Source organism: Xyrauchen texanus, chromosome 36 (genome assembly GCF_025860055.1).
Source record: "Xyrauchen texanus isolate HMW12.3.18 chromosome 36, RBS_HiC_50CHRs, whole genome shotgun sequence".
NCBI lineage: Eukaryota > Metazoa > Chordata > Actinopteri > Cypriniformes > Catostomidae > Xyrauchen > Xyrauchen texanus.
Genome location: NC_068311.1, coordinates 12,971,763 through 12,998,788, shown reverse-complemented (window position 1 = coordinate 12,998,788; position 27,026 = coordinate 12,971,763). Strand labels below are relative to the sequence as shown.

Below are 27,026 nucleotides of genomic sequence, written 5' to 3'. Positions count from 1 at the left end.
TTTTATTCATTATGTGTTACAATTATTGCATACCTTTACAGTTTGGGTGTTATGAATAACATTGTCCTATGTGCATTTCCAATTTAAATGTATCCAAATCCATGATGTTATAAACAGGGTTGGGTGGGTTCATTTTGAAATTTTTTCCACTACAGATTACAGATTATTTTTAGTTATCTGAAAAATGTAATTTTTAATGTATTTTGTTAGATTACACAAGGTCAGTAATGCGTTCTAAATACTTTGGATTACTTTTTCAGCACTGGTAGATTTTTTTTTTTTTCACTTGTTTCAACAAAAAAATACACATGTTAAAAATACATTCTCCAAAAAACCTAAATATAAAATTGATCTTGTTTTAAGGATTTTTCTATTTTTTTACAGGAAAACAATAAAAACCAATTATTATCAAGAATACGATTTTTGCCCTAATATCAAAGGTTTTACTAGAAAAAAAGAAATTGTGATCTAACATGAATTTTCTTGCTAAAAAAAAAATATGATCGTACCTGGCAAGCATGTAAAATGGCTAGAAATAGCACTTTAGCTTAGGGTAAAGCTGACAATTCACCCAAGATTTATTTCTATTTCTTCTGCTCCAAACTTACATCAAACGTACTTCTCTGTCTGCTCGTATGAATGTAACACATCATAAGAAAGTGTTTCACTGCTGTTCAAATGACTTTGGATCTCATCATTTATAATGTTTTCCATCTGAAAGGACTAAATATTAAATGAAACAAATGACAATAAAATGCAAAGTAATCTCTTCAGTAATCAATATTTTGAATGTAACTGTATTCTAAATACCAATTATTTAAAATGTAACTGTAGTGGAATACAGTTACTTATATTTTAAATACATATTCCCATTACATGTATTTCGTTACTCCCCAACCCTGGTTATAAATATAATAGACAAATGCATATATAACTGACATGCCTGAATAAATGAGCACAAGTGTTTTTATCTGTGTTCTCCCCCTTCACATCTGCTTGACTTTGGCGAAATGAAGCTGTGTCACTTAAAAGATAAAACTTTATTGAAAGAAAAATTACATTTTGTCTATGTTAAGTAAACACCAGTATAACTTTTTCATGACTTATAAATTGAAAAAAAAAATGTGTCATGCTTTTGCCATATCCCATAGTGCAGCACAATGAAGGCATATGGAATTTTGGTCACTAAAATTGTGCCATGGTCATACAGTGACGTCACATGAAACAGGTAAATTAAATGTGCTATGAATGATATGAATGATATAAAATGTCTATTCTCTACTCCAGTGTTTCCTAGCCATGTTCCAGAAGCACCCCCAACTGTGCACATTTTAGATGTCTCCCTTATCTGATCCATTTCAGGTCATGAAGCCCTTTTAATAAGCTGATGAGTTGAATCAGGTGTGTTTGATTAGGATGACGTCCAAGATGAGCAGTGTTGGATGGCATTCAAGAACACTGCTTTACTAACGATTAATCATTACATGTAAACATTGTGGACTCTTGCGCCCTCTATGCCCTGGAAATGGCGTAGCACTCGTATGTGCGTGGCAGGCGGCCGAAGCTGCAGTTGGTTGGGGTTGTGTCGAGCTCCTCGGGTGGCACTGTGGCTTTGAAGGTGAAGTGTTGGAGGAGGGAAGTGAAAAAAAGGAAGAGTTCTATCCGGGCCAGAGCCTCACCAGGACATGCACGCTTCCCTGCATAATGAAAAGACAGGAGTCAAGGTAATTTTGCAGAATCTATCTAAAATTATTCTTTCTCCAAGAATTATGCATTTTATTATCTGTGATCAATGAGGAATTATTAATTTCACCAAGTTCTTTTGTCATAGCATGACTAAAACAGTGAGAATTTATTCTTAAGTACTATTTAGCATATGTTGACCTCAGTCTCCATATAAAGAGCAACCACTTTGTCCTGTATTTTTGTAGCATTGTGATATAATATGCACAATGAATAACTAAATTTACCCATGCCGAATACAACAAATGCATCATTCTTCTTGAATCTTCCATCTACATCCAGGAAGTTCTGTGGGTCAAAGCAATGTGGGTTCTTCCACAGTTTTGGGTCAGTCAGCACAGAGGATAGCAGTGGAAAAACCATGGTTCCCTAAAATAAAGATTTATTTTATCCTTAGAGACACTCAAGATTGATTTTAGATCCATTTAATTTGAGTCCTTTACAGAAAAGTTTAGTCAACAATAAAATAATGGCATAAGTAAGAGTGAACAATAAACCAAACAAAATGAATAGTTCACCTAAGAATTAAAATTATCTAATTTACTGAATGCCATCATAGATGTCTTTGACTTTAGAAGAATATTTAAGCTATAAAAAAAAGAAAGGGTGACCAGACCTTTGAAGCTCCAAAAATCAGATTAAGGCCACATAAAATAATCCATACCACTCCAGTAATTAAATCCACATATTCAGAAGAGATATGATAGGTATGGGTGAGAAACAGATCAATATGTTTGTCCTTTTTTTTATCATAAATCTCCACTTTCAGTTTCAAAATGTGGATGCATATGAAAGTGAATGTGGAGACTTATAGTAAAAAAAGGACTAAAAGTTTGATCTGTTTCTCACCCATACCTTCTGAAGATGTGGATTTAACGACTGCATTCTGGGCACTATTCTCTTGCATTGTAAGGACCAACAGATCTGAGATATTCTTCTAAAAATCTTTGTGTTCTGCAGAAAAAAGAAATTCATACACATCTGGGATGACATGAGGGTAAGTAATGATGAGCTAATTTTTATTTTTGGGTGAAATAGCCCTTTAATTTCTACCACTCTCCTCTTGAGAGAAACTTTAAAACTCAACATCACTTTGAGTAGGTGTTTCAAAGAAATTATTGAAATAAACACCTAGTAAATCTGTAAAGGAAAATGTTCACAGAGGGGCCTTGTATCACACTTGTATCAGGTTTATTTTGTGCCAGTGACTAAGTTATTTTGATTATTACACAGCTATTTACTGAATAAATAAACAAATGAACATGAAATATTGATTTTGATGTTAATTTGAAATTACAATTATTTTATTATGTGAGAAGAAATAGAAATGGAGTGAAACGAGACATATGGAACTAAAACAGGAAATTAGTTGTTTGGGACAATGATCAATTATACAGTAATACAAAAATATTTGATTGCAGAATGCCACAACTGACCAATCAGATTCACATATTCCAGAGAGACATGTGATAAGTAACTGCACTGGCTCATACCGCCCCAACAAACACCAAACAACACCAAATCCTATTGTTGGGTTTTGCTGGAATAACTCTGTGTTAACCCTGTTGGTGTTTGTTGGGGCAGAATGGAAAATGACAGATTTCTTGTACAACATTCTAAACTCAAAAGCCAACTTTATAATGTTTGAAATGTTAGTATTTTTATAATTTTTTGGGGCAGTGTGAAGTAGCCTAGACAGAAAAACAATAACGAATACCTCAGGAATGACATAGCCATTGAATTCAGTGTCACACATCATCTTGTGTGGTACAGCAATGGGGGCGAGGTCCATGGTGCGCTGAACCTCATGAATTACAGCATCTGTGTATGGCATGTTCTGTCTGTCTTCTATGGAGGGCCAACGTTCCTGTCCTACAACCTCATCAAGTTCACGCTGAATGCGCTCTGTACAAAACATCAAGTAAAAACCCACTAGATTTTACCTGCTGCTTGTCCATGGTTGGACACAAACCAGAAAACTTTGTTTTCTCTCACCTTGGATATCTGGGTGCTTCATCATCAGAAGCAGAGCATGTCTGAGTGTGGATGAGGTGGTTTCTGTGCCGGCACTGAACATGTTCCATATCAGTGATACCAAGTTTTCTAAATAATATTCTGTGTCAGGTTTGTCTTTCTCCTGCAAAAATGAACAATGTGTATAAAGAGTTATCATCTCATTCTCAGTATACTCTACAGTGAACTATCTTCAGCTGCAAGACTCATCTAGTGCTCTGAATAGAAAAATAGACAAAAAAAAATCTATATCTATCTATAATGAAAGAGTCTGTTTAGATGGATTAATCCAAATTGCCTTTGAATCTCCTAAAAGCAGGAAGTGATCTCAGAGACGCATGTTTTAGTGACATGCTTTTATTTCACAACCAGAGGGTGTAAGAAGCATATACATCCGAGTTGCCTCAATTGGTATTCCTTTTTGACCCAGATTTTACATCAAGTGGCCATGTAACACAGTACCAAAAATGTGTCATACAAAACGTATATAAAACCAAACATAAAAAGTATTAATATTACCATGAACTGCATTGCCCCAAAAATATGGGAAGCCTTTTAAAAGTTCACAAGCCTGTTATTTAGCTATACTACCTATCCATGGTCATATGTTTATTTGCATTTTATTGTTTGCATTTAGCTTTTTTTTTTTCATATCCACAACCCTATCTGAAAAGACCTGCTGTCGTGACCCACCAAGAAACACTGGCTGGTCACCATGACTAAGATTAGAAATTGACTTTGATTAGATTATTTACATACTTATTTCAATTATTTACCTCCTCCATCTTTAGCAAAAATGCCTCAATAAAGTCCTGTGGGCATGAGGGATCCACATTATTCATTCGTGCATTTGCCTGAAGTTTACAGTATTCTCTGGCCTCTTCAAGGTCTTTAAACAATTTATGGTGTTTACCAGGGAAGAGACTGACTAGCCTAGGGAACACATTGTAGATCTGTAAAGATAAGAACCGTTAAAGAAGAAACATCAAGATTTTCAGCAGATCGAGGCTCAGAATACAATTCAAATATATAACGAATATAAATATAATGTATAGAAAATTATGATTTGGGTAGTTTGCATGAAATATATCAAAAGTGCACTCATTAATTTTTTCCTCATTACAAAAGTTTTGCTCCTAGAAATCAATTGCAATTTTAAAACATACGTATACAATTATAGTGACTCAAATGAGATGAAGATTCCAGTCTTATCTGTACCCCTACAAAAGCTGTTTTATTCTACATGGAAAGGGTCCTCTCGTGGTGGCTGCCATGTTACTGTAGGACCACATGACCAGTCGAATACAACTCGCTTAATTTCAGTAATCCCTCTGTTATTGGACTCTTTCATTCCTAGATTAAATTAACCATGGCTGACTGTGAATAGTGATTTTCTATAATGGAATGTTTAACTGAAAGCTTTTGTGTTACAATGATGCTGAATCCACACCACTAGGTGTCAGTGTTAGTCTAAGAGGATATGAACAAAAACATACTGAGTGCACCTTTAAACAGCATTTTGCTAATTCTTTTATGATTTTTACTTATGCCATTTTTATGACCTCATATTACATTAAATATGAGACTACATGAAATATTTGTACTTTCAAAAATCTAATTTTAATAAGATTCTAATAAATAAACTAAACAAGGCAAAAATGTGATTAAAAATGGTGAAACCCTAAAAAGAAATGGTCTCCAGTCACAGCACATAAAATAATCTTTCCCTTACACATTCATATACATTATAACCTAATCTGACGTTGATTGAAAAATAAAAAAGCTTGAACAATTTATCCGTCAACTACCTATATATATTTTTTGTATATGTATTTATTTATTTATTTGTTTTAATACTATACTAAGATTACAAACTCTTTAGGTAACATTACCTGTCCAAGAGGGCTGTTCAGGATAAAGAAGTAAGAATTTACTGTCTGAAGGAGAAACTGAAACTGTGGATCATCATATTCAAACCTATGGCCAAAAACAATGCTGCAGATCACATTGGCCACCGCATTAGACAGCATGTCTGCTGGGCTGAATGTTGAGCCTTTGAGAGAAAAATAGCACAAAGGTCATGTTCCCATTCCTGACAGTGTCTTAAAATCTTGAGTTTAGAGCTTTATAAAAAAAAAAACTAAATCACCATGCTCTGTAACATGAGAGAAGTGCTGAAAACTGGCTTAACTGGATTTTATTTAATCCCTTAGATATACCTTTACAGTTTGATCTACAGGGTGTGCAATTAAATATATTTTGCTTCTTGACCTATTGTACTTATTCTTGTATACAGACCCAGTAAGTTGTTGACAAAGCTAGTTGTTCATTAGACACAGTACTGCTATTTGTGTTTACTATCCTACATCCTGTGTTTAAAGTTGTTAAACTCTAGCTAATATTCCTAAATATAACACAGGACTCTCAACAGATATATATATATATATTAAAAAAAATTCTACCTTCAGATTTTTTAAACATTTTCACAAGATTCTGAGCCTCCTCCCTGACTTTTTCCTCAATGCTCCTGCGGCCCATTCCAAAGTTCTTCAGTGTCATAAGAGAAAACCTGCGCATCTCCCTCCATCGGTGTCCGCTAGTGGACAGCACACCTGTGAACAGAGACAATGTTATCAGTATTTCTCATGTTCTATCAAACAAACAACATCCATCCATCCATCCATCCATCCATCGTCAACCGCTTATCCTGTGTACAGGGTCGCGGGGGGCTGGAGCCTATCCCAGCTAACATTGGGCGAAAGGCGAGGGACACCCTGGACAGGTCGCCAGTCCATCGCAGGGACAAACAACATATGTATTCTAAATACTTTATTTTATAACGATATTGTAAAGTTTTGTGTGAATAACATTTATAATATAAAAGTCAAATCACCCATTTCACTCAAAAAAATATTTTAGCCTGTTTTTAAGATTTGATTGAATTAAAAGGTAATTTATTTAAATTAAAACAACTTTTTTTCAAGAATACTCAAATTAATTTTATGGAATATTGTTATGAAATTGAAATGCATTAATCATATAATTTTTTTTAATATAATTTTATTGTTAATGTAACCAAATTACAAGTTATGTATAAAATATTTAACACAGAGTGGAACTTAAAACCAGAATTAAGTGAATTTACCGTATCCAAGAGTGGACCTCATAATCAGGGGATAGGAGGCCCTGCCACTGAATTCTTCACCGAGACCAATCATGGTGTCCTTTAGCGCTTGATATCCAGAAATAATAACCACAGGAGTGTTTGCCAACCAGAAGGTAACAACAGAGCCATACTTCTTACTGAGCTAAGGATAGAAGAGTTATCATGGGTTTATAAGGGACATTTTGATGCCATACAGTTTCAACTCTGTTTATTCAAATTACATGTAGGCTACTCCAAAGTTCCCATTTCCAAGGGGGCTACATTAACTAAAAGTCACATGACAGAAATGTGTGCTTTCTCTATCAATGGTTTTGTTTGTTCAGTTTAAACCTAAACATATTTAAAAACCCCTTATCATATTTTTGCGATAGCTGTAAACCATAAAATCATGCATACATTCAGTCAGTCAAGAGTCAACCATGCAATAAAGGTAGCTTGTATTTTAACCAAAAGGTTGTTCTCTCAGGAGAACAAAGGTATTGTGCCATAAATGTCAGGTAATGGCAAGTTGTAAATTGTTTTTGGCAAAAAAAAAAAAGATTGATGTGTGTTTCATGATTTTTTTAATGTTGGAATTTTGTCTAAATGCCTAAAACAGGCTGTTAAATAGATAGTTTCATTATGACAACTTAACCTAATACTGTAGTGTGACAACATGCCCTGCCACCAAAAGTCAACATGTGTTTTATGATCTGTATCTGTTTTTCCTGGGTAAAAATGGTTGAAATGTCCTAAAGGTTTTTGTAGCCAAGACTTTGGGATATGTCTATTCAAAAATTGGCTTTCAAAAATAAACCTAGCCTAAGAAATATATTCACTGGAGTAAAAAGTGTCACAATTTGCCCTGGTCTCCCCTACAGTATATGAAATACTGTATATCACTGAGTTATTATGCACTATAGTCAGTAAATGAGAGAGTGATTAATCTTCAGCGCAATTCATCTTTTAGCAACAGCAGTAAAAGCAGCATTTGTTTTCTTTGTATTCAGCCCTCTTGTGTACTTCTGTAATCTCTGGGGGGTTCACAAGTCCCAAAATGATCACGCTCACCTAGTAACGGCACACCAATGGTATAATAGTATCGCAAATTAACCTGAAACCCCCAAAATGAAAAAGATGCAGTTCAAAAAGCAGTGAGAGAAATTAAAACAGTTCTTCAAAACCTCAACCTTTGATTAAGTCATCAAACCTTTTGGTAAACAAATATATCCTTAACACCTTAAGGTTTCCCCATAGGAGTATGAAGTGGAAAAGAGAGTGTGAGATGTACAGTTCATACTGTACCATAAACAACAACTCTAATAATGCACATGTAATCTCTGCAACTACTAACAACAGGCTAACTACGTAGATCATACATTCAATGTTTGCAGAAAACCTGTTCAGTATGACTCGATGTGGAAAGTTCAAGGTTGTTCATGAAGATAGATTAAGGCATGTTGACAAATGAAATTTGATTAAGAAGTTTAAGAATTGTAGAAGTGCAACTCATCAAAACATCCTTGATTTAAATATATATTCCTTTAAACACATTTTGTTTGTAGTGCATTTATAAAGGGAATCACACCAAAGATGTGCAAAACTGTGAAAAGAAGTATATGAATATCTTTTCTTTTGTATTTCTACTTTGGAATTCTCAACTAGTTGTAATCTACCTGCGCAAGTAATTGTCACAAATGCGCACATCCTTGTAAGCCCTGGCAACAGTCATACAAGAACAAACAGAAACCTGTAAGCAGTGAATACTAACCTCTAGGTAATACTTGTAGGGTTCCTTTATATCAAATTGAAAAAAATTCCCCAGCAGTGGTCTAGGAGTGGGTCCTGGAGGCAGACGTCCGAAACTCCGCTGCTTTCCTCGACTCTTCCACAGCAAAAACAGCACCAAGACAGCCATTACAACTGATAGTATATTTGTCTTTAATGCCAATAATATATCCATCTTGCAAATTTCCCAAGACTGTCCTGGCAACAATTAGGATGGTGTAAGGTAGGCTACACTCTTTGAAGTCTGCTGCTTCTAACAGGTGCTTACACTTGTGACACCTTTTATAGCATATTTAAGCCAAGCCCACTAAGACCACTGAAAAGTATTTTTTTTTTACAATGATTGATTAATTTTACAGATGTAGTAGTATAAGCTGTCACTGTACGTATTGCTTATTTGTGGAATGCCTCTTTTGCTCCATTATTTATTGGTTGACCAATCATTGCCCAAATTTTGTCTACGTTAAGGCTGGTAGATGCCAGTGCATGTGCATCACTAAGTGTTTTGGCAATTTTGCAAACTATTGTTTACATATGGTTGCTTGCCAATGTTAACATCCATGTTTGTGGTTAAGTTTGGGGACACTTACTGCCAGGCATTACGCCCATTCAGATTGAGGGGATGACGTGCCCTCTTACATTTTTGAGCCAAGAGGATTTTGACTGGATTATATGAAATTCCAAAAATGTATTTGTATCTTCAGTAAATTAAGTAAATGATCACTGCCTATAAAAAAAAGAATGTATTTGGCAGAAATCTTTAATACATGTCTACATTTTGTCAGTCCACTGGTGTCACATGTTCCACTTTAGGCGGCATCCCGTGGCTGCTTTGGAGATCGCTCTCACTCACGGGATGGTGCAGAACCAAAGGAAAATGTGCTCTTATGGTAATAAATATTTATTAATTGCATCAGCTTCAGTGCAAATAACATAAAAAAGAGAGTGTGATACTTTTGTTGACCTTGGTGCCCCTAAAACAAATGTGTGTGATGTTACCAGGTGTTTTAATTGATTAGCAGTATGCCGATGTCTGTCCAAGGGCTGAACATGTGGCAGCAGACCGGCGTGATGGCCACGCAATGTGCACCATGGTGCCATGCCCATCTCAGGACTCGAGTCTGAAGCGGTCTCATATGCATCAACCCGAGTAGGGTGAGGGGCTAAGGGGACAATCGCGTCTGAAATACCTGGGGGTGGGGCGTCGCAGCGGGGAGAGCAGGAAACGCCACGTCGAGGAGCCTCGCTTCATCCTGAGGTGGCTGCGCTGAGGGGAACCTCGAAGCAACAACAACAACAATTTACATTTATATAGCGCTTTTCTAGGCACTCAAAGCGCTTTACATAGTATAGGGGGAATCTCCTCAACCACCACCAGTTTGCAGGATCCACCTGGATGATGCAACGGCAGCCATAGTGCACCAGAACGCACGCACGCACGCACGCACGCACGCACGCACGCACGCACGCACGCACTTGGTGGAGAGGAGATGGTAGAGTGATGTAGCCAATTTAGGGATGGAGATTATTAGGAGGCCATGATAGATAGGGGCCAATGGGGGGAATTTGGCTAGGACACCGGGGTTAAACCCCTACTCTTAGGTGCCCTAGAAGTGCCCTAGGGATTTTTAATGACCACAGAGAGTCAGGACCTCAGTTTAACATCCCATCCGAAAGACAGTGCTTTTTTACAGTATAGTGTCCCTGTCACTATACTGGGGCATTAGGACCCACACAGACCGTAGGGTGAGCACCCCCTGCTGGCCTCCCTAATACCACTTCCAGCAGCAAGCTTGGTTTTCCCCAGGAGGTCTCCCATCCAGGTACTGGCCAAGCTCAACCCTGCTTAGCTTTAGTGGGCAACCAGGCAATAGCTGCAGGGTGATATGGCTACGGATAGCACTTACCTTGCTCCGCGTACCCGGCAGAGACTTAGGAGAAGGCCCTTCTGGGCCAACCTGAAAATGGCAGTCGTAAACACCGACGATGTGACCCAAGGATTGAGGAAACTGCTCTTGAAAATGTGGGTACCGCAGCCCGTTTGGGTGCGGTGAACACAAAACAAAAGGAAACATAAGATTTGCCTCCTGGCCCTCCACCAGGGGACGGAGTTGTCTCAACACCAGCTCCAGGGTTCCAGCGGACATCTTCCTCCCTGGGTCATCCATCTCAGGGATGTTTAGGTGCCTTCTGGGTCCTAGTGCCATGCCGTGAGGCGGGGGGGCGTCAGCTTCCTGCGGGGGGCTATACGCTGGTCCGAGGACTGGGCTCGGGCTGTGGCGGAGCCACCTGGGCTTTCACCGCCGCAGGGGGACCTCGGCGAGCAGACGGGGTACGGGATCTTGAACCATGCTGGGGCAAGATGTGCTGCATTGCTCCGTCTGCTTCTTCACTGCCGAGAACTATTGGGCAAAGTTCCGACAGTGTAGCAGAATAGGCCAATCTGGGAGATAGGCATGTTGAGAAAGCGAACCTTGTCAGCGTCCCTCATCTCGACCAGATTCAGCCATAGGTGGCGCTCCTGGACCACCAAGGTGCTCGAGTGCTCGCGCCATGACCTTCGTCACCCGGAGGGCGAGGGCGGTCGCTGAGCACAGCTCCTGCATCATATTGGGATCAGGACTACCCACTTGCAGTTCTTTCAGTGCCTAGGCCTGGTGGACTTGCAGGAGGGCCATGGCATGCAGGGTGGAGGCGGCCTGTCCAGCGGCACTTGTAGGCGACCCGGGCAAGCATGGTGGTCAGCTCTGCGTCAGCTTCAGACTGGGCGGGCAGACCTGAAGGTGGCAGCCCAGTCGAGTCCTCTGTGTCTGACATCGCCAGCGCATTCTCCTGCAGCGATCAAGGGCTCATCCAGCTCGAGAGCCCTGAAAGAGAAGTTAAGCTGGTAGTGAGGTGAGCTGGTCTCATCTCGGAACTCAATGGGGGAAAACAAGCATGCTGGGAATGGGAGGTCCGTGGGGATTTACCCAGCAAGACAGCGCCTCATACTCATAGGTAGAAGGCACGGCATGGCTGGAGCGGCTTTCCCACGGAAGGAGGAAAGCCACGACCGCATTGTTGCCATGTTGATGTTCTCGCAATGAGAACATGAACCTTCCACAAACGCTGCCTCAACGTGATCACTGCCCAGACACGTGAGGCAGCGCCCGTGGCCATAGGAGGAGGAGGAGAGATAACAACTGCATCCACGATCTATACAAAGATGGAAAGGCTTCTTAAAAAGACGTCCACATCAATATATTTTGCTCTAATAGAAAAAATATACACTTTTAGCGCTGTCGAAGCGCCACTCTACACTGATCGTGCAGAAGGAGAGAAAGCCACTGGAATGTGGCATACATCCAACAGCATACCCTTATTTGTTAAGAGGTGAATGGACTGGAAGTGGAATTCAGCTCACTGACACACAACTGCTCTGCTCCAAAGAAAAAACCTGAATGAGTGGTTGCAGCCAGCTGGTGGCATGCAAATTCCACTCGCTAATTCTCATTGGCCTTTTCTCAAAGATCAGAGGTGTTTGGGGCTCCCAAGAGCGACCGCAGTGTCACTACATCGACACAATGTCAATGTGTGACAGAAGGGCAACCCACATTTGTCTAATTGTACTTTTGAGTCAAAAGCTTATAGTTACTGAGAAATAGCTGTAGGAGCCATTTATTATTATTTTTGTATTTACTTGTATTTCTTTAGTTGTGTGCCCTCTTCAGGAGAGGTGATGCCTTAAAAGCCCAGGTGTTGCTTGTTGAGTGGTGGCCTGCTGGGAGCACACAGTCTTTAGACCTTCACCTTTGTTTGTGTGCTGGATATTTGTTTAATTTGTTGTTTGGCAAACATTGCATTTTTCTTTCAATTCAATTTGTTGCTTCAAGAAATTAATAAACAGCATGGAATTCAACATAAACCTTGTGGACAATGGATTATAAACAAAGGAAGAGTCTAAATCACTCAGCAGACCCAAGGAGTGACCAAATGGACAATTTGTTTAAGGATGGTCTCTACAATAGTCTAAAGACCAGGCTCTTGAAACAGTCGGATTTTGAATTATTTGGATTATCTTGGACTGAGTGCAAGAGAGAGGACTAAACGCTGAAGATGTCGGAGCATGGTGCGGTATGTAAAGTTTAATATTGTAGTTCAAGTCATCAACAAGCTGAATGAAAATTATTTGAAGGAATTCCTTTGAAGTGGGTTCAAACTTAATTTAGAAGCACAAGTGGAATAATTTTTGTCAAACAAAGCATGCATAATTAATCTTACACATGCTGCGCCATAGAGTGTATTGAACAAACTGCCTCGGCCAGTAAGTTCGGTAAAGTTGGACATATATTCACAGATTCGAAATTCCTGGATCAATAACTCATACGCGAAACGTTCTTAAAACACAAACAACACCCATTTCAAACCGCAGTAATGTAGACAACGAGCTACAACCTCGTTTACATCAAAACAAGCCTCCGTCGGAGCTGGACAAATTACATTGATCTGCAAAGTGCAAAACCGAAAAGCGATACTACAATGTGTAACATTGAAGTTATTGAATATTAACAGTTACGTCTCCGACCTACAAGACAGAGGAAATTACATGGCCAGATTTTGTGACCTAGTCAGGTTCATTGAAAATCCCAGTGTTTAATAATATACAAGATCTTACAAGCCGAAACATAACTGACCCTAAGTCTGCTGTAAAATCTTTTAAGCCAAAATCCTCTAGCAGCGTTGCTACCAGTGTGGACAGTGTAATGAAATTCACTGAAAGTCCACAAAGCGAAATTATGAACTCCAAGGTGCCTGTCTGCTTATTTTGTTCAAATGAGCATTTATTGGATATGTGTCCTCATTTAGAAATGAAACCACACATAAATAAACTCCAATTCATTAAGGAAAAAGGAATACATTTACATTTGGCAGACACTTTTATATAAAGCGACTTACAGTGAATTTATTGCAAGGACAATCCCCCCCAGAGCAACCTGGAGTTAAGTGCCTTGCTCAAGGACACAATGGTGGTGGCCGTGGGGATCAAACCAGCGACCTTCTGATTAACAGTTATGTGCTTTAGCCAACTACGCCACCACCACTCAATATGTTTGAATATGTTTGGGTGTCAAGTTCAAGGTCACATGAGTAAGACCTGCACAAAACGCCAAACCTGTACAATCTACAATCAAAACCACCCCACAGTACTACACATAAGAAAAGCAGACAAAGGAACAATAACTGGGAATAACAGGAAACAACACCCTGACTGTGACAAACAAGCAGTCTCGTCAAACACTTGTGGTCATATTGGGGCTGGTGAACAGGAAAGTGTATTAGCAATTGTGCCTGTGAAAGTAAGCAAAGGAAACAAAGTAATACAAACTTATGCATTTCTGGATCCTGGCAGTTCTGCCACATTCTGCACCACAGCTGTCATGAATCAACTTGGCATGACTGCAAAAAGAACCAACATTTTACTGCGAACCATAAATCAAGAAAAGACGATGGTTAATAATGTGGTATCTGGTTTGGAGGTGAGTGTACTACACGAGAACAACTTCATTAGTCTTTCAGGTGTGTACAACGTAATTCATTCTGGAAACGTCCATGCCCAGAATGAATTATCAAAATGGAATTATCTGAAAAGAGTGTCTCTTCCCATAACATAATATATCTCTCCTGTCTCTCCCCAGGTGCCCAGGAGGCAGGGTGGATCATCGGCTGGCAGAATGGCCGGAAGGGCAGCGTCCTACTTCTAGAGATGGGGGGGGCAGTCCGGATGGTGCCCTGGCCTGAATCAGACAGGGGAGGAGTGTGACAAGGAGGAGGGCGTGGCCGGGGCCATGAGGGTGTTGAGTCAACTAATCAGCAGGAGAGACAGATAAAAGAGAGCCGGAGACACCAGTTCGAGAGAGAGAGACAAATGTGTCCTGTGTGCGTGCGTGTGTGCGTGCGCGCGCGTCTATATGTTGTTTTAAGTTTATTTTATTCATTAAAGTTTATGTTGACTGTGCTGCCGGTTTCTGCCTCCACCTTGCCCTTTTACCATTTTAATATGGAAAATGCATATGTTTGCAAAAAAGTTTTCATTGATTAGTAGCAATTAAGTATCATTACATTTCAAGTCAGAACTACATCAGAGCCCATTTGGAAGGAGAGATTACGTCCAACACTACTGAAAAAGAAGACTTCTTTGCAAGTATGAAACAAATATAGACTCAGGAAAGTGCCAGGCAGTTACAGGGATGCCTTGCATGCAAAGTTGACATTTTAAAGTCCTTCCCAGCATTGTGTAAATTATATCTGAGGGTGAATACTGCCTTACCGGCTTAAGCTGCTTTAGAGGCTGTTTAGAACAGATGGACTCCTTTTCAGACGCACACATTTTTCAACAAAAGAATGTGCAGCTTTGTTTAAACATGAACTGCAGCAGTATGGTGCAGCAGGAACTAGGTTTTCCTAGTTCTTTTATGTCTTTCTGAAATTACAGTACTATTTTGCCTCCTGTGTGGGCAGTTTTTTTTTTTTTTGTTTATATACTATGTTTTCAGAATACATATACAAATACCGACACTTGTATACAGATTCATTCACGCTTTTGCATACAAGAGATATATGTACAATACACTGTAAATATGTTAAGACCAAAAGTGCCAAAATGTGGCACCTAAACAAAACAGCTATTGAAGTGAACTTTAATAGGAATATCTCAACCAAAAATTACTTACCCACATGCCGTTCCAAATCTGTATGCTATTTCTTTTTCCAGGGCACAGGATAATTTTAAAAAGAATATTTACACATTCGCATTTTCCACACAATGACAGTTCATAGTGACTAGAGGCTCTCAAACTCCCAAAATTGTTTTTGAATGGAAAAGATCTTATATTTGACTATCTTTTATGTGAAGATTCTTCAAAATTCTACTTCTGTGTTCCACCGTTATAAATAACAGCATGCAGGTTTGAAATAACATTGAGGGTGAGTAAATTTTTTATTTTTTTTAACTATTCCTTTATAATTTCTGAAAATTGTTATTATTGTTATTACAACTGTGATTATTACACTGATTCCTAACACTTGTGATAGTGGAACTTCATTTGTAATAGATTGCAGTTTCCCCATGTTTACACACACAAGATAGCGAATTTAATTTCAAACATACACTCACCGACAACTTTATTATGTACACCAACACATTCATGTGATTATCTAATCAGCCAATGGTGTGGCAGCAGTGCAATGCATAAAATCATGGAGATACTGGTCAAGAGCTTCAGTTAATGTTCAGAATGGGGGAAAAATGTGATCTCAGTGATGTTGATGATGATGATTGATAGTGCCACATGGGCTGGTTTGAATATTTCTTTAACTATTGATCTGCTAGAATTCTCCCACACAACAGCCTCTAGAGTTTACTCTGAATGCTGCCAAAAATAAAAAACACCCAGTGAGCAGCAGTTCTGCGAACAGGAATGCCTTGTTGATGAGAGAGGTCAACAGAGAATGGCCAGACTGGTTCGAGCTGACAGAAACGCAACGGTAACTCAGATAACCACTCTATATAATTGTATTCAGCAGAATCGTATCTCAGAATGCACAACACATCGAACCTTGAGGTGGATGGGGTACAACAGCAGAAGACTACGCCAGGTTCCACTTCTGTCAGCCAAGAACCGAAATTTAAGGCTCACCATTCTGAGTAAACTCTAGAGACTGTTGTTTGAAAATCCCAGAAGATCAGCAGATACAGAAATACTCAAGCCAGCCAGTCTGGTGTCAAAAACCATGCCACGGTCATAATCACTATGGTCCAAATTTTCCCCATTCTGATGGTTAATGTGAACATTAACTGAAGCTCCTGACCTGTATTTGGATGATTGGATGCATTGTACTGCTGCCACACGATTGGCTCATTAATTAATCGCATGAATATTTGGGTGTCCATATGCTCCTAATAAAGTGGTCAGTGAGTGTATATTTAATGTTAGCCCTAATACACCAGTACTTTTACTTTTAATACTTTAGTAGATTCAAAAGTAAGTACTTTTACTCATGTAGAAATTTAAAATGAGTAATTTTACTTTTACTGGAGTAATATATATTTTATAGGGCAGCTGTACTTTTATTCAAGTACAGGTTTAGTGTATGTTGTCCACCACAAGAATAATCTCATACATCGCTGTTTTGCTTCTGAGTATTCCATGATTTTCTTCAAGAACGTCTTGCTTCAAACTTACCAAGCTGCTGAATTTTATATTATTTTATTATAATTATTTAGTGTAGGTCTATCGTATTTTGTTATTTTTACCTCCCATTACATTTAATCTATCCACACTGAAAAAAAATTACTTTACTTTAGTTTTTAATTATATAAATTTTAAGTAAAATTAAAAGTTAAATCTACTTCATTTATTGATGAAGTAAGAGACTAAATTTAACCTAACCATTCCAGTTACTTTTACTTACAAATTTAGTGTCCATGGTGTTTAAGTAAGATAAGTAAAATTTAAATGAACATTTTACTAGAACATTAAATTAAACTGGCAATTTTGCCAGATCAACATAAAAAAATTGTGTAAATAAACTAAACTGTACAAGCTAATTAATTATTCAATATGCTGGGAATAACAGCTTCAAAAAAGTGAAGTTAAATGTACTTATTTTATCTAGTGAAATTCATTTAAATTATCGAATAAATATGGCAAGGTTTTCTACTTTAGGATAAGTACATGAGTACACATTGTAAAAAATAACAAATAATCATAAATAATATTCACTCATAAGCTAAAGCATTAAATTTAAAAACAAAAGTAGAATTTAAGAATTTTATTAAACAGGGTTTTCCGCAGGTCTTAAAGATCTTAATTCGCCCTTCCGCAAATAAAGGCCATAATATCTTAAATCGAAGCACCAATTCTTAAATACATAAGGTCATGGCATTAAATGTTGTATGAGGGATTGTTTTCTCATTTCTCAGAACAACCGGTACATTTTACAGTTTAAATCTGTTGTAATTTACATGACCATGATGGCAATGTAAAGAAAATAAATATGTTACATTTACAGCAAAAAACATCATAAACTTGATATTAATCTTCTGAAACTTTAAAAATCTGCTTTTCACTTAGAGGTACCATATAAATTGCAGAAGAGCACATGATGGCAAGTAGTTCACCAATAGTGGCTCTTCCTGGAGCAATAATCATGTAGAGACAGCGCTCACAAACACTAAACACCATCAGGGTAACATGTGAAATTTAAACAATGCAGTATACATTAACTAAACTACATCAAATATAAAACAGAACACCTCAATGTCATGCAGGGAATTTTGGGAATGCCCAATTATTTTTTTACTGTAATTTTAACAATCATTTACTGTAAAAAGTACATGTACATTTTGCCAATAATTATACAGGAAAATCATATATTTTACATCTAAAAAATTTTATTATGGTAAAAACTAATGCATTTTCTTTAAAAATATATATTTTTTAAGTTTACTGTGTATTTTACAGTTAATACTTGTTAATTAATGTTTATTTCTGTAGCATTTTACAGTCTTTTACCGTTAAAACTAAAGACATTGTTTTTACAGTGTACAGTTAAGAGCAGAAGTTTGCATACCACTTTTGTTTTCATAAGTTTCCACACCCCAATGAGAATGTATGTGTGGCAGCGGGGGCGTGGTCAAGCGCCCGTCCGGGAGAGAAAAGCGGTAAGGGCGCTCACACCTGAGCTAAATTATGTCTAACACCTGTGTCTAATTGCAGTAGTGTGAGGAGAGCGGGATAAAAAGCAGCAGCAACCGAGCCTCAGGGAGAGAGAACCCGACGCCAACACAGAGAAAAGTTACACTGTATATAGTGACTGATTGATAAGTAAAATTAAAAAGAACCCTACCTTTGAAGTCTTCCTTAGTGGAAAAGCTTCACGCTGGTGCCAAAACCCGGGACCTAGAAAATTTTCTACAAATTATGGAACAGAGTCGCCCCATAGAGTCCTCCCAGCTGGCGGAAGTCCTCCAGTCCCTCGCTACACTCCATCAGGGCCACCAACAGTCCCTGCTTGAGCTCCGGCAAGACCAGGATCGTCGGTTCTTCGAGATCATGCGGGCTCAAGCAGAGGACCGGCTCGTCATCCGGAGCCTCCTCACCCAGGAGGCCGCTCCAGCCGCAGCCGCGACCCCGGACACCTGCGCCACATTACCCCCACCCGCGTTACAGAAGATGGGGCCGGCAGATGATCCAGAGGTGTTCATCGATTTGTTTGAACGTACGGCGGAAATTTGGGGGTGGCCCCAAGACCAGTGGGCAGCCCGTCTAGTCCCTCTCTTGTCCGGGGAAGCACAACTCGCGGCGCAAAAACTGCCGGCAACAAGCCTCCTGGCTTATGCAGACCTGAGGAGAGCCATCCTGCAACGGGTTGGTCGGAGCCCGGAAGGAAATCGCCAGCTCTTCCGGGCTATGAAGCTGGATAAGATCGACCACCCGTTCGCGTTCGCCCAGCGCCTCCGTGATGCCTGTCGGAGGTGGCTGCTTGCGGGGGGACCGCGGTGTCGAGGGACTGGTCGATCAGGTGGTGCTGGAGCAGCTTGTTCAGCGTTTGCCCAAGAAAACGGCGGAGTGGGTCCAGTGCCACCGCCCGGCGTCGCTGGAGGAAGCCGTACAACTCGCGGAGGACCACATGGCGGCGATTCCAAGGGCGGATGAGCCCTCTCTCTCTCTCTCTCTCCTTCCCCTGTGCCCTCCCCTGTGTTTTTCCCCTCCCCTCTTCCCTCTCGCTCTGCTCTCTCCCCAGGGTCCGTTACTGCCCCGCGCAGGCGTGGAGGGTTCGTGAGACCAACTTCCCGACCGTGGGAGAACCCGCCTACCCCGTACTCGTCCTTCAGCCGCTCTCCTCCTCAGGTGGGGGCTCCCGCCAGCACGGGTGCGGCCGTGGCGCCTGGGCCGGTCTGCTGGAGGTGCGGCGACCCGGACCACTTCCGGGATCAGTGTCCGCTGATGGAAATAGGGACGGTGGTGCGGGTCTCCGATGTCCCGCAGGCTGCCCCCGATCGGGCTGGAGCGTACCGGATTCCGGTAAGGATCCAGGGGGGTACATACCAAGCTTTGTTGGATACCGGCTGTAATCAGACCACCATCCACCAACGCTTGGTTCAACCCGGGGCTCTGGGCTCAGCTAAACTGGTGAGGGTGAGGTGTGTGCATGGGGCTTTTCACAACTATCCCGTGGTGACTTTGGCGATCAAATTCCGGGGGGGGGAAAAACATAGTGTGGAGGCAGCGGTTAGTTCCCACCTCACCCATCCGCTAATTTTGGGTACTGATTGGCCGAATTTTAGAAAGTTATTGGAGGGAGTTTGTGCGGATGGGTCCTGCATGAAAGTGAAGGGATGTGTGATGTGCGATGCTTTGGCGGGGGAGGCGGAGCCGGGGCCGTCCTCGGCTGCTCGAATGACGAGGGAAGGGGCGAGGTTGTCGCCCTCCTCTCCGGAATTCCTGGAGGGGACTTCCCTTGGAGCAGTCGCGGGATGAAACCCTTAAGCACGCTTTTGACCAAGTGAGAGTAATCGATGGTCAACAACTCCGGCCGGGTGTCGCCGTTTCATATCCGTATTTTTCGCTTATTAAAGATCGGTTATACAGAGTGACGCAGGACGCTCAAACAAAGGAGGAATTAACGCAGTTATTGATTCCACGGAGCCGCCGGGAAATGGTTTTCCAGGCGGCTCACTATAATCCTATGGCCGGTCACCTAGGGGAACGGAAAACACTTCTCCGTCTAATAGCCTGTTTCTATTGGCCGGGCATTGACGGTGACGTCCGCAGGTGGTGTGCGGCGTGCCGTGAATGTCAGCTGGTAAACCCACCGGTCACCCCAAAAGCGCCATTGCGCCCTCTACCATTAATCGAGGTCCCCTTCGAAAGAATTGGGATGGACCTCGTCGGGCCATTAGAACGGTCAGCACGCGGACATCGCTTCGTGTTAGTCCTAGTGGATTACGCGACGCGATATCCGGAAGCAGTGCCTCTGAGCAACATCTCCGCACGTAGTGTTGCAGGGGCACTCTTCAAGATAATCTCCGGTGGGGATTCGAAAGAAATCCTCACCGATCAAGGCACGACTTTTATGTCACGAACACTCCGCGAACTTTACGAGCTCTTGGGCATTAAATCGATTCAGCACTAGCGTTTACCATCCACAGACTGATGGCCTAGTGGAACGATTTAATAAAACGCTCAAGAACATGATTCAGTAAATTGCGTACACGATGACGCTAGAAATTGGGATAAGTGGCTAGACCCCCTGTTGTTTGCAGTACGAGAGGTCCCACAAGCCTCCACAGGGTTCTCCCCGTTTGAGCTGCTGTACGGGCGACGCCCCCGCGGTGTCGTTGACGTCATCCGCGAAGCGTGGGAGGAGTTCTCTAAGTTCGTTCTCGATCTTAGAGCAAAACTCCACACACTGGGGCGATTAACACAGGAGAATTTGCTCCAAGCTCAAGAACGCCAACGCCGGCTGTATGACAGGGGTGCGCGGCTACGGGAATTTGCACCGGGAGATAAGGTACTTGTATTACTCCCAACATCGAGCTCTAAATTACTCGCCAAGTGGCAAGGACCCTTTGAGGTCACACGACGAGTAGGGGATCTCGATTATGAAGTTATACGTACCGATAGAGGGGGCGCACGTCAAATTTATCACCTCAACCTCCTGAAATTATGGAGGGAGGAGGCGGCCTCTGTGACGTTGGCCACAGTAGTTCCGGAGAGGGCGGAGCTCGGACCGGAGGTAAACAAAAACTACAATTTTAACACTCCGGTTACTTGTGGAGACCAACTCTCACTGCGGCAACTCACAGAGGTTTCCGAATTACAAAAGGAATTTGCGGATGTGTTTTCCCCTCTACCGGGCCGTACAAACATCATACAGCACCACATCGAGACCGAGCCGGGCGCGGTGGTGCGTTGCCGTCCCTATCGCTTACCCGAACATAAAAAGAAAATAGTACGGGAGGAATTAGATGCGATGCTTGATATGGGCGTAATAGAGGAATCCCACAGTGATTGGTCCAGCCCGGTTGTTCTTGTTCCCAAGAGTGATGGGTCTGTTCGATTCTGTGTGGATTACAGAAAAGTCAACGCGGTGTCTAAATTTGACGCTGTACCCAATGCCCCGTGTTGATGAACTGCTCGATCGGTTAGGTTCTGCTCGATTTTATTCGACCTTGGATTTAACAAAGGGTTATTGGCAGATCCCCTTGACACCAATGTCCCGTGAGAAAACAGCCTTCACTACGCCGTTTGGATTACACCAATTTGTGACGCTTCCTTTCGGTTTGTTTGGGGCTCCGCCACGTTTCAGCGACTCATGGATCGGATCCTCAGACCGCACACCGCGTACGCCGCTGCCTATTTAGATGATATTATCATTTATAGCAATGATTGGCAGCGGCACATGCAACATCTGAGGGCCGTCCTGAGATCGCTGCGGCGGGCGGGGCTCACAGCAAACCCTAAGAAGTGCGTGATTGAGTGTGGAGGTACGGTATCTGGGGTTCCACTTGGGTCATGGCCAGGTGCGTCCCCAAATTGATAAGACCGCGGCGATTGCGACTTGCCCTAGACCTAAGACCAAAAAGGGGGTGAGGCAGTTCCTGGGGCTGGCTGGCTATTACAGACGGTTTGTGCCTAATTATTCGGATATCACCAGCCCGCTGACTGACCTCACTAAAAAGGGGGCTCCAGACCCGGTCCAATGGTCAGAGCAGTGCCAACAGGCGTTTACTCAGATTAAAGCTGCACTTTGTGGGGGGCCGCTGTTGCATACACCTAACTTCTCTCTCCCCTTTGTATTACAGACGGACGCTTCAGACAGAGGGCTGGGGGCCATACTCTCGCAGGTGGTGGAGGGAGAGGAGCGCCCGGTGCTGTACATTAGCCGGAAGCTCTCCCTGAGGGAGACTAAGTACAGCACCGTAGAGAAGGAGTGTCTGGCCATCAAGTGGGCGGTCCTCACCCTCCGATACTACCTGCTGGGGCGGGCCTTCACCCTCTGCTCGGATCATGCCCCACTGCAGTGGCTCCACCGCATGAAAGATACTAACGCCCGGATCACCCGTTGGTATCTGGCACTCCAGCCTTTTAAGTTCAAGGTGATCCACAGACCGGGGTGCAGATGGCTGCTGCGGACTTCCTCTCCAGAAATGGGGGAGTGGTAGGCAGGCCGGATGACGCCCGGCCTGAGTCGGGCGGTGGGGGTATGTGGCAGCGGGGGCGTGGTCAAGCGCCCGTCCGGGAGAGAAAAGTGGTAAGGGCGCTCACACCTGAGCTAAATTATGTCTAACACCTGTGTCTAATTGCAGTAGTGTGAGGAGAGCGGGATAAAAAGCAGCAGCAACCGAGCCTCAGGGAGAGAGAACCCGACGCCAACACAGAGAAAAGTTACACTGTATATAGTGACTGATTGATAAGTAAAATTAAAAAGAACCCTACCTTTGAAGTCAACGCTGTTTCGTGTCTTCCTTAGTGGAAAAGCTTCACAGTATGCAACTAGCCTATAAGAGATAAAAGATTATATTTTTTATGTAGTACTGCTCTTCAAAAGCTACATAACATAAAATGTACTCTTATTTAAACATCATCCTGTTTAAAGGTTTGCACCCCTTGAATCTTCTTGTGTTGCCTTCTTGAGCATCAATAATCATTTGCACCTTAGTTGTGTATGAGTCCCACAATTGTCCCAAGTGTCATAAGCTGGATCTCATCACATAGCCACTGAAGATCTCAAATGTGCAGAAGATGGAAACAAAATAATTGGTCACTCAGTCACACACACAAACACATGCTTTGAGACTTTAAAAATGTGGTTACCCTGTTTAAGTTATTTTAGAGTGAAGACGAGTCCTAATTTCTGTGCCACACAGCTTATATTAGATTGCTAAATATTAATTGAACAGTATACAGTATAGGTGGCGGTATGTGCTTCTTCATCTGTCAGTAAATCGACAGTAGTGTCGTAGAGGAATATAGCTGATTTTCTTGACCTATGACCTGTTGCAGCTGTTTGATCCCGCTATAAAAGGCTTATTTTCTGTTTAGAAGTTTTGCATTGTTGTTTCAACTGTTATTGTCTATTCATCCTTCATCTTTCTGGTTAATGTTACATGTGCTGAGTGCCAAAGGCAGAAATATGTTTTTTTTATTGGTGGTTTCCTCTCTTCATGTTAATTTTAGTTGACCATCTAGAGATGATTCCAAATGATGAATAGTGTATCACATCCTTCTACCTGTGTGTAAGTGGCATATTCACAATGTGTGTTGTGCATAAAAACTGTAATCAATATCATAAATATATCTATTTTCTTCATCCACTTAATGAGTAGTTCTAAGTATATAATGTGTTTACCTGTTGTTGTTGTGCTGATACAGACATAAATAATGTGTGTAAATTTGCCTGCTTAAATTAGCAGCTACATTTGTTTATATAGCTTATTTTATGTCTCATATTTGTAATTTATATCAAATATCAGAGGTTGGATGATATATTGAATGTATATGATATATATTCAAGTATAGGATGTGTAATGTATTTAGCATTTGCATTTACAATTTACGTCAGAGATTGAGTGTGATTGACCTTAAATATTTAACTCTCTGTCACTCTCTTTCTCTGCTTGTCTTTCTCTGTATGTACAAACTCTCATCCTCAAATGTCTGTCCTTAATTTTTGCCTGGGAATTTTTCCCTCTATGCCCTTGAAATGGCATAGCACTCATATGTAAGGGGCAGGCGGACAAAGCTGCAGTTGGTTGGGGTTGTTTCGAGCTCCTCAGATGGCACTGTGGCTTTGAAGGTGAAGTGTTGCAGGAGGAAAGGGAAGAAAAAGAAAATTTCTATCCGGGCCAGAGCCTCACCAGGACATGCACGCTTCCCTGTATAAAGCATTATAATTCTTGCAAAATCATTCAAATATCAAATGCCTTTGCCCTTTAAACACAACCACTGAGGTATCAATTCAATTCAAGTTCACGCTGAATGCGCTCTGTACAAATCATCATGAAAAAACCCACTAGATTTTACCTTCTGCTTGTCTATCATTGAACAGCAAAGACCCTCACCTTGCATATCTGGGTGCTTCATCATCAGAAGCAGAGCGTGTCTGAGTGGGGATGAGGTGGTTTCTGTTCCGGCACTGAACATATTCCATATCAGTGATACCAAGTTTTCTAAATAATATTCTGTGTCAGGTTTGTCTTTCTCCTCCAGAAGAAAGTAATATAAAACTATGGGACCTCAGTGATACAATATACTGTACATTGATTGAAAGTAGAGGGTTCTCTCTTAAGGTCTGAAACTAAATAAAAAGGCTATACTTTATGATGATAAAGGCCATTAAAATATATCAATGAAAATTATACTATGAAATTTTGTTGTCTCACAAGCAAAGAGTGATGTTAAAATGGGCATCCTGGTTGTCAGGAAAAAGGCTGAATATAGAATATTGTTAGTAAGTATATATATATATATATAAACATTAAAGGAAACCTCAAACTTATATTCTAACATTCTTTATGTAGTTGACCCTTGTCTTTATTGAATGTCAGTGTGGTTTTATTGTGTTTACTTGTTTACCAAACATCTATTGCACAAATATGATGAAAACTGATTTTTTTTACTTTGTATGCAATTACCAAAAATATTTCAAAATTTACGGCTAGGTGTACTTTCAAACTATTGGAGAAAACAAATATTTATGTAAATGTATATGAATATTGATAATTGATATTGAATATGAAATATACATAAAAAATTCAAAACAATTATTCAGTACGATACCTGTCCCAGAGGGCTGTTCAGGATAAAGAAGTAAGAATTTACTGTCTGAAGATCATATCTTGATTTCTGACAGTGTTCAAAAATCAAGAGTTTAGAATTGAGAAAACGGTTAGAGAATTTTTTTTCTGGGTGAACTATCCCATATAATCAAAATAAAACTATCATAAAATGAACAAAAATGAATGACCATAAAGTCAACAGCAATGACGTTGACTAGATCAAAGCTTTGATCTAAAAACACTGAAATACTTGTAACCCTTATTGCTTACTGATAGTCCATCGCCTATTCCAAAGCTAAGGTGCAAGATATTATCTTTTGAACAGCAAGAACAGGCAAGGCAAGAATATTCTAAATGAGCAGAATACAAATTAAAGCATATCTAGTTCATTTTAAGTGCATAAAACAATAGAAACATTATTATAGAAACATGAACAAATAGTAATTAACGTGAAATCAACAGGAATGACATTGCTAGGTCAAAGCTAACAGCCCAAAACTCTGACAATTTTAACATTTACTACTAAGTAATAGTTCATCACCTATTCCTTATATGAGGTGCATATCTTACAATTGTAACATAAAAGGAGCACATGCTCAAAATGTTCATCTGTGAGGCCATTGTGCTTCAGGGGAGGAATATGAGGATATTGATATGAAAATGATCAATAAATGATTGACTATTTATTGCCTTGCCTTTGTTGCCTTGTTATTATTTAATCATGTAATCTATAAAAAGTAACTGTAGTCTCATGAGTATTTAAAAATGTAATCCAATTACAAGTACTAGATATGTGTACTCTGATTACATAATCCAGATTTATTAATCCACAGATTTATTAATCCAGATTTAATAATGCCCATGGGGATTAATAAAGATCTAAACGTACATGTAATCCATAACTACCCAGTACTGTTGATAACACATTTTAATGTCACATTAGTTAAAGTTTTACATGAAATGTCCTCAAATTTAAATGCTTCTCTAAATGCCTCCCACAAGGGTATTGTGGGAGTATGAATATTCGGAAAGAGTATAGTATTGCTTGGCTGTTAATAATTTATTTTTACACCTTAAAGTAGAATGAATGAGAACTTCTACGGCAGTATATTGGGGCCTTTCAGAATGTTTCTTGTCTATTTATGTCAAATAAACTACATGTTCTGTTCCAGTCAAGGGTGAAGGTATTCCATTCTAATAAATAATGACTATCCGTAAACCTTCTAATTCACCAAGAACACTAAAATACCAAAAATCTTTAACCAACTTAAAGTCAGCATAAAGTGAACTCACCATATCCAAGAGTTGCTTTCACAATCAGGGGATAGTTGGCTCTGCCACTGAATTCTTCACCAAGACCAATCATTGTGTCCTTCAGAGCTTGATATTCAGAGATAATCACCACATAGTGTTTACCAGATGTTTACAACTGAGCCATACTTCTTACTAAGCAAAGACATTAACTGTAATGGATTCAATGTAGTGATATACATATGAAAATGAAAATATGTT

The 27,026-nt window shown here is 40.6% G+C and overlaps 1 protein-coding gene across 3 annotated transcripts; it reads right to left on the bottom strand.

Moving 5' to 3' along the window:
* Positions 1-27,026, bottom strand: LOC127629850 (cytochrome P450 2M1-like). Of its 3 annotated transcripts, XM_052107128.1 has the most exons (12): positions 26,808-27,026; positions 23,173-23,234; positions 14,055-14,125; positions 8,673-8,786; positions 6,902-7,064; positions 6,219-6,368; positions 5,649-5,809; positions 4,533-4,709; positions 3,739-3,880; positions 3,461-3,648; positions 1,971-2,112; positions 1-1,697 (listed from the first exon to the last, which is right to left on the bottom strand). In XM_052107128.1, the coding sequence occupies exons 5-12, from the start codon at positions 6,972-6,974 to the stop codon at positions 1,513-1,515; spliced, it is 1,218 nt and encodes a 405-aa protein (XP_051963088.1). In that variant the 5' UTR covers positions 6,975-7,064; positions 8,673-8,786; positions 14,055-14,125; positions 23,173-23,234; positions 26,808-27,026; the 3' UTR covers positions 1-1,512. The 3 variants fall into 3 exon arrangements, with proteins under 3 accessions (XP_051963088.1, XP_051963089.1, XP_051963087.1); XM_052107129.1 differs by lacking the exons at positions 8,673-8,786; positions 14,055-14,125; XM_052107127.1 differs by lacking the exons at positions 14,055-14,125; positions 23,173-23,234; positions 26,808-27,026 and having other exon boundaries at positions 8,673-11,736.